The 11,726-nt window shown below is 44.0% G+C and overlaps 2 protein-coding genes across 3 annotated transcripts in view; one reads left to right on the forward strand and one right to left on the reverse strand.

The window, feature by feature from the left end:
• The window catches only part of LOC109298868 (galectin-related protein-like), a 13,693-nt gene extending 6,046 nt beyond the window's left edge, over positions 1–7,647 (forward strand). The window contains exons 1-4 of one of the 2 annotated variants that reach the window (XM_019519196.1): positions 359–681; positions 3,536–3,624; positions 4,405–4,579; positions 5,194–7,647. In XM_019519196.1, the coding sequence (XP_019374741.1) occupies positions 655–681; positions 3,536–3,624; positions 4,405–4,579; positions 5,194–5,337 (435 nt within the window). In that variant the 5' untranslated portion in view covers positions 359–654 and the 3' untranslated portion in view covers positions 5,338–7,647. Of the gene's footprint in view, positions 1–358; positions 682–3,535; positions 3,625–4,404; positions 4,580–5,193 lie in introns of those variants that run through there. The other variant, XM_019519197.1, reaches the window with a different exon arrangement.
• Positions 7,648–8,538: 891 nt separating this feature from the next.
• The window catches only part of PLEK2 (pleckstrin 2), a 13,946-nt gene continuing 10,758 nt past the window's right edge, over positions 8,539–11,726 (reverse strand). The window contains exons 8-9 of the mRNA XM_019519198.1: positions 10,635–10,713; positions 8,539–9,255 (exon numbers count right to left, since the gene is read on the reverse strand). Coding sequence (XP_019374743.1) covers positions 9,128–9,255; positions 10,635–10,713 — 207 coding nt within the window. The 3' untranslated portion in view covers positions 8,539–9,127. The remainder of the gene's footprint in view (positions 9,256–10,634; positions 10,714–11,726) is intronic.

The following is an 11,726-nucleotide window of genomic DNA, read 5'->3' on the forward strand; positions in this document are numbered from 1 at the left end:
GAGACCTTCCCAGGACTGGCCAACAGGACAGCAACATTGCAGAAGAAAGCATAGTTTGAATAGGAAAACGTCAAGATTTAGAGGGTGGTTAACACCTGTGGAGTGGAGAGAGATTAATAGAAATCGGAGAGAGAAGAATTAACATAGGAACTGCCAAAATGTCCTAAGAGAAACTGGATTAGGACCACCAATACAGAAGCCATTAAGCAGTCATATGATTTTCACTCATGACTACTGTTAATACTGTACTGAGCTCTTGCATGTTCTTGCATGACTTTATTAAAAGTCAGTGCAGCTCACCACAGAAGCATATGGCCACACTCGGGTTAACTGCAGGGTGATGGTTGAGCACTCTAGCTGAAGACTAGAACTGATTATTAGTATCTATCTGTTTCCAAACTTTTCAGCCCTCCAGTCCCTTCCAATTTCTCTATTTCCTTTTTGCCGATCACTGGAAGAGGGGAAGTAAGCTGTTGTGACTCAGCTGTTTGAGCGGGTGGGTCTATCTAGTGTTTGACAGAGATAATGCCCCCTACTACATCCTCCCTTTTTCTGGGACTTTCACTAGCTTTTTTTTCTTAAACACATGCAAAAAGAAAAGTAAACATAGTTTCTAGGGTGCTGTGCAAAGAAACAACTGTAAAGACAGAAGCCATGACAGAAAATGACAGGTGCACAAAAGTAAGTAAAATAATTTACTGGAAATTTTGTTGTTGCTAGAAATATGTTTTTTGCATATGTAAGTGCATGAAAAAGACAAAACTGCCAGAGGTTCCTGAGCCCTCCTGTGACCAAATTAAGATCCTTCCAGAGCTATTGCTGCTACCTCCCGCTGGATCTATGAGCAGATTCCAAGAGTGCCTTCAGGCCCTGCTCAGCCAAAAAATGGCTCATGAAGGATCAGGCCTCTGACAATTCAGGGCATGAGGGATGAATGTTATAATCACATGGAAACCAGAGTGCACACAAATTAATTTGCTATATGATACCATGCAAATGAACAACTGTTCTCAGGGTGTAGGGACTTTCCAGCACTGATTAATCTTTTCAGCCCCATTCAGAGTATTAAGCATTGTTTAGTTGTGCTGCTTATAACATAAAAAAGCAAGAAGGTTGTTGGAATCAAAACATACTTATGCAGTGATGAAGGTCAGTGCTGGTTTGTGCCCTACATTAAACTCTCTGCTACTTTGCCACTACTATTGCTACTCAGCAGTTTAATAAATCTCACATTAGGTAGGTACTCTTCCTCTGCTAGACAGTCTGAATTATACTCTTGAGGTCTCAGCCTCCTACAGTGAACAACTGCATATTATTACATCTGTACATTTTTAATGTAGAAGTTTTATTTTTGTTGGTTTAAAATAAAATTAGACAAACAAACAAAAAACGCACAGTCCAATTATATCTGTTTAACAGGAAAGGGAAACAGTAATCCAAATACCAAAAAGTACACCTGGAATCGTCTCCCAAGGGGATTGAAAGCCAAAGTAGCCTCTAGGAAAAGCCTTGGAACACTCCCACATGAGGCCCAGGGAGATAGACCCCATTTCTCTCTCATATTCGCATTTATTTATATATTTGATATATGTCACCCTTCCCAACAGAGGCTCAGGGCAGCTTACTGTAACAGAAAAAAAACTTATAAAACACGAGAACAAAAGAAGAACAAGCCAATTTATAAAAGCAGGTGGAATATTAAACTAAAATGTAAAACACCTCCCCACCCCCAATATCCCATTTTAGCCTTGCTTCCTAAATCCATGCCCAAATGGGAAGGTCTTAAAGTGCTTTTGGACAGTGTGCAGGCTCAGGCATTACTTGGGTATTCTTAGAGAGGCAGTTACCATATAAGTCTGAAGTCAGGCAGTACTGTAACTGAGAAGGGGGGATCAGGGTAGCGCACTGCCTTAGTTGGCGGGGAGGCAGTGAGGAATAACCGCTGCCAAATAATTGGTGGCCGCTGGCTGCACTACTGCTGGCAGTGCAGCAGTCAGCTCAGAGCTGCTCTGTTATACCTTTGTGTTACATGTTAATACACAATAACAGTTCTGGGCCCTACATATCTAAGGAACAGCCCTCTCCCTTATGCACCATCACAACCCCTGAGGTCAGCCAAGAGCAACCTCCTGTAAGTCACATCAATGCCCCATGCTCATTTCATCGAAACATGTGGGACGCCATTTTCTTTAGTCATTCCTCAGCTCTGGAACTCCTCCTGAAAAGGAACAGATGTTTTAGGACTTCCAGATTTAGTCCTTTTTCAGGTCTAATCTTGCAACGGATCTAATACTGGTCAGATTTTCCAATTAGCTCTATAAAATAACCCAAAACACAATGTGAAATACTTACTCCTGAATGGAAATTGCTTTATTAGAACAAAAGACTATGCAAACTGCCACGCTGTTGGAATGTTTAATGGGCTTTGACCTGTGGTACTCAAAGGAGTTTGTCACATACATTTATTGACCAACCCACTTTGTTCTTTTAATTTCTTTCTTCTTGGGCTGAGCTAGTGGTGCCCAACTTTTTTCCACTGTGGGCCAGATGAGGGGTGTGGGAATGTTTCATGGGCCAGATTGGGCTGCCATGCCAGGACTGGGTCCCATGCTCCTCCCTCCTCACTTGCACACATGGATCCAAGCCCTACACCACCCCTGTACTCTGGAATTGGGACCTGGAGCCCTATGCCACCTCCTCCTGGCCCCACTCCCTGGGATCAGGACCCGCACCACCCCATGCACCCAATCTAGCATGCAGGGTCATACTATCCATCCTGCAAGTCCGGAAATGTGGCAGCAGGGGAGCAGTGCCACCACTCCCTCACCACCAAAAGTTCAGACCTCTGGGGAACCTTGCAGGCCATATGACTCAGAGTGGGAGGCCTGATTTGGCCTGCAGACTGGGGGTTGCAAACTCCTGGGCTAAATCTTGCAATACCTCACTTGGGCACAGCTTTTGGTCTTTTGGCAGAATAAGGCCAGGAGGAGTTACCCTTTTGCCTCTAAAATCAGCCTTAATTCTTCACACAAATAGGAAAATAATGCACATAATGAAGTGAACTGTCAATAACACCCCACATATTTATAACACCACCTCATGGGGAGATTCAAACTCCTGTAAACACAATGAATCGATACAATTACATAGTGCTTGTTTCTAGCATTTTACATTTTCAAAACAGTTTATAAGCACTAATTCACAGAACATTCATCCTGTTCATTTCTGATGGAAATCCTTGTTCTATACCTCTGCATTAACCATTGCCTCTGTTAATCATCACAAGCCCCTGCAACAGATCAGGGAGCTGCTCGGTATAATAAAGATTAAACTGATTGAATTAGGAAGCCTGTGTGTGTAAATGGTAAATGTTTAAATGGATAAATAGATTATTGGACAGAAGGCATGTGAGAGAACTCAGGGTGATAATAAATGCAGCTTGTTACATGGCTCTGCAACTTATCTTAGACATCACCACCACATGCATCCTGTAAATATAGATGGACTGACAATATTGTTGGGATTTTTTCACTAGGTGGAGCAATATGTTGGGGAAATTAAAGGAGGGCTGAAACCAGCCATGAAAATTACTATCATCGGGGCCGTAAGTTCCAGGCCCAAGAGGTAGGTGAGGGAGCTGCTGTTTAGTTGGTTGTGTCATGTACAGAAGTAGCTGCCTTCTATAGCTGGTCATAAGTACAAGAGATTCCTGGAGAGTCTACCCTTTTGGGGTGGGATGCGGGGGGAGGAAAGCTGTACTGATTTAATTTATGGGCTAATCTAATCTCTCCTTTTGTACAGCAAGACTGAAGCTAGGACGAGAATTCACAGCCTGATTTCCCTGAAATGTGGGAAAGTGATATATCAAATACCTTCTGCTTATCTGTGCGGTATACACCATCTGGTGTGCATATCTAGCCTTTTTCTTTCTTGGACAGTATCAGGTTCAATTCTTCTTTTCCTTTTTCAAAGAAAACAAAGGAGAAAAATAAGCTGTGATCACACATTAAAGTCTTTTAAAATACATTGGCTATAACTACATTGTTATTGTCAATACATTGGCTATAACTACAGTGTAACTGGCTATAACTACAGTGTCATCATGTCCTATGTAACCAGCCTTGCTGAATGTGACCACACTGGCACGAGGTCTGCATAAGATTGGCTAAGCACTTCCAAAGCCAAAACTTGAAATGGATTCTTTATGGCTAGTTGGCTCTTCTTCACTTATTCCAAAATCCAAACACAGAGATTGTTTTTTAATGTTACAACCATCAGGTCATTAACCCACGGCCCTAGTCCACACTGAATGATAATGGTGGATTACAGTATTTCCTTATAGACATCTGTCATGCCAACTGTTTCCTGAAATCCTGTTCCTGACCATTTACTTGGTTCCTTCAGCTTTGCAGTGACTCTGCTCTCCGACCCTGTGGATATAAGCAAGGATGTCGGGCTGTTGTTTGCAGTCAATTTTAGTGATAAGTCTATCACTCGGAATGCACGGACTGCTGGGAAATGGGGAAGAGAGGAGAAGAATATTCCCTACTTCCCATTCACAGCAGGGGACACATTTAAGGTAATCTTTTTAGGTGTGGTGAGGAGAAACTAGATAGAGGGATTAACTGAGTATATCACAGCACATTTTATCATTATCAAAGGTTACCAGATTGATGGTTCTAGTTATACCAGTTTTCCTTTATCTGCCATTTGAGTGTACAGGAAGGGGAACAGCAGCAATGCAAGCTTCTCCCAACACCTGTTGACTAAAAACAAATACCTTTGTGTGCAACTCAATTCTCCAGTTTGCTGAGAACTTGTAAAACAAAAGACCACATGAAGGCTTTTCAGCAGAAGTAAAATGCGTTCTTTGCAGGAGGGAAACTCAGGTTCTAGACCAGGGGTGGGCAATTATTTTGGGCAGAGGGCTGCTTACTGATTTTTGGCAAGCCATTGAGGGCCGCATGATAGGCAGCCCAGGGCAGATAGATATTCATTTTTTAGGGGACCCGTGGGCCAGACAGAATGTCCTGGCAGGCCACATCTGGCCCCCGGGCCGCATTTTGCCCACCCGTTCTAGACAGACTTTGCACAGCACTTCCTTACAACACTTACATTTGTGACTCTGTATTCTAGGCTGCTAAATCTGTGACGCTGACTTCTAACGTCCACTTTGCCATTGTTTCTTTGCAGATGGAACTCTTGTGTGAGCACCAGCAGATGCGGGTCTTGATTGATGGGCGGCAATTCTGTGATTTCACTCACCGCATTCAGACCCTGAGCATGATGACATCTTTACATATCTCAGGGGATGTCATACTTACCAAGGTGGCTTGAAAGACAGACCCCAATCTTATCAGTAGATTAAGACAGACGCACTTCTGGTTGGATACGAAAGTGATCTCCCTTCTCGTCTGAGTATTTCTTGAGATCTAAAAAGTGGACTTTGATTTGGTTTTGTTTAGTTTTGTTCACAAATTAAGAACTTCTGCTTTTTCTCATAGAAACTGTAGAGCTGCAGTGGCAGGGCTGGTTCAAACAAATTTGAGGCCCCAATGCAAAGCCATTCACTTGACCTCTCAAACTGAAAGGCTTATGATTCAGTACGCAGCCTTCCCTACCCTCATCAGCTCTAAACTGTTATCAACTGGAGTGGTTCAGTACCCTGAGGGTAGAGGTGGGCATTAACCATGTATCTAGAACTGGAGAGTGTGATTGTGGTTGGGCTTAAGGTATAGAGGATGGTGATTTTATGCAACATAAGTGAGGGAATCTGAAATACATGAACTAGATTCATGTTAGAGAGAGAGCAAGCCTAATACTCAAGGGAGCTCAAGCCATCACCACACTTCACTGTCAGTGCTAAACCCCTAGTGCTTCACACCATGAAGTAGTAAGTGCTCCACAAGCATTTCTTTTTCTTCTGGGGCTGCTCCTGTGAATCCAAATCCTCTGTAACTGCAAATTTAGAAGCCTTGGCTGAACTGGCCCTCTGCAGTGTTGGCTGTAGCTAAACCTATTACCTGTTTTGTTCTGTTCTGTATGTTCTCTGTTCTTATATGCAGCTGAAAATGCCTACTTACTTGCAAATCCCTTTAGCTATTTTGTATTTTGTATTAATATTTGTACCACTTTAATGTTGTGATGACTATTTGCATCTGTATGTTTTGCAAAGCTTCTAAAAATGTAGCTATAATGATTATGTATATATGCATTATAATCACAATGGATTTTGTGCTTTGTGAACTATGAAAGAACTATAATCCCTCCCAGAGACTTTCAATTGGCATGCCTCTGACTTCTTTTTCTTGTGAATCTCCCTTTTGCTGACAATGGGATAGATGCTGATCTCAGTTATCATGGTGCAAATCTGGAGTAACTCCACTAGCCTGATCACATATGCAGGCATACTTCAGCATATCAAGTTGCTGCTGACAATGGCTTATGCCCTGGGTTCTCCCCCTGATGCTGCTTCCCCCATCATCTTTTCCCAGTTCCTCTAGGCATGCTGATTAACATTAAAAACCAAAAACATCTAGCTCTCCCTATCCCCTGCTGTGCATTGCTGTCTTAAATTGGATCTATATAAAGTTAATTTGTCCAATAAGAAGCGCTTATAATATAGGAAGGAGGTGAAATCCTCCGTATGAAGGGAGGATATTTTCCTCAGTACATATGTTAAGTGGGTAGACAAAGAGTGCTATTCAGGGAAGCATGATCTGTTGCATAAAGTACTGGAATGGGATTTAAGAATCATAGGATCTGTTTCTCGTATTGCCATCAACTTCCTGTCTGATGTTGGAGGAGAGATATAAAACAGAAGGTCATAGATCTTTTTGGATGCTCTGTAGAAGATATGTCTACTGGTGCTCAGAAACTAAGAGGGATATTCTAAGTGAGTATATGGATTATCTGGGTATTTTTTAAATCATTCACATAAATCATGCATTCTCACTCTGTAAGCAATGGCATATTATCAGTATGAAAAAGGGGTACTAGCATGCTCTGAGGGAGTAGTCCAAAAGATCCCTCTTATTTTCATTTGAAAATTTTCCCAATACATCAATATGCCAGTCTCCCTTCTTTTCTTCACGTGAAGGGTCCTGTGAATTGTGCATAGGAGATTATTCCATAACAACAATGTTGAGAAACTATGGGTGAGGTTTCAGTTTGAACATGTAGCTTAAGTGAAGTACTGTTATTTTCCCCACACAACCCAATCTGACCTTTGGAAAGATCATATAAAAGGAAAAGGCTGTCTCAAGAAAACTAAGCTTTTCCTAGATTTAATGAAACAAGAGTCAAGTTTAATAGAAAAATAAAGTTTAATGGTTCTAAGTGGAAACAACATTAACTAGTACAATATTATTAGAGTTATCAATCTTAATGGTGCTGCACAGAAACTGATTTAGAGTAAAAACCAGGAGGAAAAGCCCTGCCTTATCACAAATTTGTTCTGAAGTTCTCCCCTCTTTCTTCTGAAATACAAAAAACTGGCTACTGTTAAGGATATTGATAGCAAAGGAAATGGACTATTGTTCCAACTGGGTATGACAATCAATATGGTCATGTGACACTATGGGATTTTCTATCATATCTGGAGTCTGTATATTGGATTAGAGCAGGGGTGGGCAATTATTTGGGCTGGAGGGCCACTTAAGGAGCTTGGTAAGCTGTTGTGACCTGGCGGGGTGCTGACCAGCCCGTCGCAGTGTGGAGGGGGCTGTGTACCACATACCCACTGCCAGGGGCGATGGACAGAGTGAGTGGACAGAGTCTCCATGAAGACCAGCTTGGGACTCCCATGGGCACGGTACACTCAGCTGGGCAGATGGGATGGGGTACTAGGGGGATGGGGACCAGCATCCAGGAGCAGGACGGCAAGCGAAGTCAGGATCACAGAGGGGTGACAGCAAGGGGCTGGGGCCTGGGGCAGAGCCACAATCAGGGAGTGGGTCACAGCTCTGCCTCGGGCCCCAGCCCTGTGCTGCCACCACTTCATGATTCTGGCCCTGCCTGCCCATCCTGGATGCCACTGCCCACACACTTGCTGCCCCATCCCATCCCATCCGCCTGGTCAAGCATGCCCTGTTTGTGGGGATCCCGGGCAGGTCTCCATGGAGACCCTTCCTGTCTGCCTGCCTGTTCTGTCCAGTGATGCCATCAGTAGGTATGGGGGGGATGGGCCTGAGGTGCCCAGGCAGTGGGGCTGCATCCAGTGGCAGCAGAGATACTGGCAGCGGAAGCTGGGCAAAGTGAGCCACCACCATGGGGATTGCCAGGAAGCCATGTCTGGGTGCTGTGCCACCCTTGCCCCTGCCCCACTGTGTGCCTGGGGGTGGTGGGACCAGCTGCATCCACAATGGCTTAGGCTGGCCACCATGCCCAAGTTGGGTGGGGCTGAGGGACCCACCATGGGCTGGATAGAATCCCTTGGTGGGCCAGATCTAGCCCACAGGCCATATTGTGCCCATCCCTGGATTAAAGGAACGTTGGATCTTTTCCAGCCTAGTAAGAAACTGAATACTGGTACAGATCGATAACTGAACCTTTAGTTTATTCCAGTATGTTGATCAAAGTGCACCCAGAATAAGACTACTTAATGTTATCTTAAGGGAGGTGGCCTTGGAGCCCAGAGCTTGTGTTGGCTCTGGCCAACCCACAGGCCTTGCTTTTGTCATTCAACACAGTAAGCACCAACTACTGCAATTTACAAGTTTCATAGCAAAGGAAAACCAATAAGGCTTTTCTGCTTCGAGGTGGAGCACTATATAGATCTGCCAGATACAGGGTGAATATTTAGATGAAAGGATTCATTCTTTCATCTCATAATATTGTCTCTTTATATACTCATACCTGTTCATATGGTGGAAATGACAGGTGGTGTCATTTCTTGCCCTTAACTTAGATTGTAAGCTCTGTCAGGCAGGGACAATCTTGTTTGGTCTGTATAGTACCCAGTACCTGCTTCAAGCCTGGGTCTCCAAGATGTTATAGTCATACAAATAATAAATAATAAGAAGCCATTCAAGACTGAATAATGCTCCCAGGTGAAGACAGCAGCAAATTTACTGTTGAATGCAACTCATTCACCTGTTCTCCATACTATGTGGAGAGTCCACTTGGTTCATGTCAGCCGCTTGATGGCCTCGATCCATTGTGCTCGCTCTGCTTTGGAACTGGCTTTGAAGTAGTAATGAATGTCATTCTTGGTGATTATTTTGAAGAGGTTGCCTTGCACATTCCCTTTCACTCCTGCACAGAAAGCAAGCAATGTGAGTGGAGAATACATGGAGAACCAGTTTGCAGCAGGTGTGAATTTTTGTTCAGGGAGGAAAATAAGTGTACTAACTAAAAGCTAGATCTTTCTGTGAAATTTTGCTGTGAGACTTTGGATCAGTCATTTAATCCCTCTGTGCCTCAGTCTCACTGGGCACATCTACATGTTCCCTGACTGAGCAGTTGGTATTGCAGTCATTGAGTACTTGCTTTAGAAAGTATTAAATGACTGTGCAGTACCAGCGAGTACTGCAGTCCCAGTGAGGCCTGGGTTGTTTTCAACCCTACTGCACAGTAGCAACAAGCTACTGCACAGCAGCTCATTGCTACTGCGCAGCAACAGCAGCATCACGGTGCCTGCTCATGCTACGTCACCCTAGCTCATCACTACAGCAACCTAACAATCTCGTGTAGACACACCCTCTGCCTGTAAAATGGGGATAGTAAAAAAAAAACAAAACAGACCAACCTGGCAAAGGTAGGACTAACTAGTTAATGTTACATGCTAACTGCATGCTAAATATTTTCATTGAGGTCAGATATGGTGAAAACTCCACGACAGATTAGATTTGAGCTTCTGCTCATCTTCAAGTCCCATTTTCATGGGATTATAGTTCCTTCCTCCACAGCCCATCACAGCTTTCATTTTTAGGATCTCTCTTATTGGGTAGTTTTTTAGTTAGGAAGGAAGAGGAATCACCCTTCTTGAGTATTTCACACTAGGAAGAATGCTTCCCATTCAAGATCCACATTTAGCTCTGTTCTACATACATTGTGTGCTAGTTTACTTTCATATGATAAATGGTTTTGACAGAAGAAGTGTTGAATCGCACAGCTGGGGTCCCAGACAATGTTGTTATGTTAAACAGATTGATTCTCCATAAGTGACTTTTTTCACTGTTATATTTTAAGTCCACTAGATTTGGACCTTGGAAGGTGTAGGAGAGGAAGCAGCTGAAGCAAACTGAAAAAAAAAAAAAAAAAAGCACAGGGGACAAGAAATGCGTCTAGATAGTGGTATCAGCATTACCCAGCAACAAAGAATTCCCCCCTTTACTGCTACATCTGGAATCTCAACCAGCGCCCTACTCTATTACCATTAGTCTTTCAGAACTGACTGAAAAGCCCAAAATAAGCAAATGGAAACTTGTGGTTTATACAAAAAGTAGCCCTAAAATGTTCTTAGACATGAGTCCACTGGCAGGAGACAGATGTGTCACCTTCAGTGCTCTGCTGCTTCCCCTGCTTGGCATTTGAGTCCCGGGCTGGTCTGTTTGCACCAAGTAATGGAACGTGTGAGTGAAAACAGATTCTACAATTTTAGTGCAAGTTTGTAAATACAAGTTCATGCATACCCGTTGGGACGCCATTGTCCTCCAGGGCTGAGACAAGGGAGCCACGGAGAGAAAATCCACCAACTGGCCTGTTTTCTTCCTGGGGAGAGAAAGAAGAGTTGGGCTTATTTAGAAGGTGGTAGAATTGAAATGTTCCCTGAGGCAGGTCTGTTAGTTTGTAGATGTGAAGACACAAGACCATGCTGAATACTGTGAATTAAGGCAAGACCACCCATTTCATAATAAAACTCTGCCAGGCACATTTATTCAGATGTAATTCTACCTTGTCCCTCTCAACCACAGGGGTTTTCCTTAGTATGGATACCAGAGGTAGTTGCTTAAACAGACACAGGATAACAATGATATTTGAAACCTATTCACTGTTTTACTAACAGCTAACAAAAAACCCCCCAAACTTTTCAATATAGTTTTCCCTGTTGATCCTATTTGTTCATCAATGTTTTCTCAGCTTGAACAATAAACCTTAAAATCAGCCTCGAGTCCAGGTTCCTTTTCATTATTCCAACACTCCAGCATTTGAGTTGATAGCACTGGAGGGAAATGTTTCAAATCAAACAAAAAAAATTCTCATTGAATGGGTGATCCCCATTACCCCCCACTGCCTCATGCTGCATGGGGGGCTCTGCATGAGCCCCCCAACCTCTGCCCACTTTCTCAACCCCCCATGGCTGCCCCACCCGCCCCAGCTCTGGCCCTTTAAGGAGGAAAAACCCCAAAACCCCAGGTTCACAAGTTCCTGCCCTGCAGGGGGGGGCAATCCCTGCTGCCCCCTGTTGCCTTGTGCCAAATGGGAGGCTCTTTTATGAGCCCCCCTGAAGCCCCAAGGCCACCACAAGAGCTGACGAGTCCTGGGTTTTTTTTCAGGGTTTTTCTTCTTAAAAGGAAGCTGAGGCAGCCATGGGGGGTTGGGGGAGCATGGGGGGGTTGGAGTTCTCATGGCAGAGCCCCCCCATGCAGCATGGGCCAGTGGGGGCAGCAGGGATAGCCCCCACCACCCAGCAGCACCCAGTGAGTGGGGGCTTTTTTTTAAAGCACCAGGAGCTGGGGCGGGTGGGGCAGCAATGGGGGGTGGGCTAGGGTAGCGGGCAGGGG

The sequence above is a fragment of the Gavialis gangeticus genome, unplaced genomic scaffold (assembly GCF_001723915.1).
Source record: "Gavialis gangeticus isolate Ggan-Ray unplaced genomic scaffold, GavGan_comp1, whole genome shotgun sequence".
Taxonomy (NCBI): Eukaryota; Metazoa; Chordata; order Crocodylia; family Gavialidae; genus Gavialis; species Gavialis gangeticus.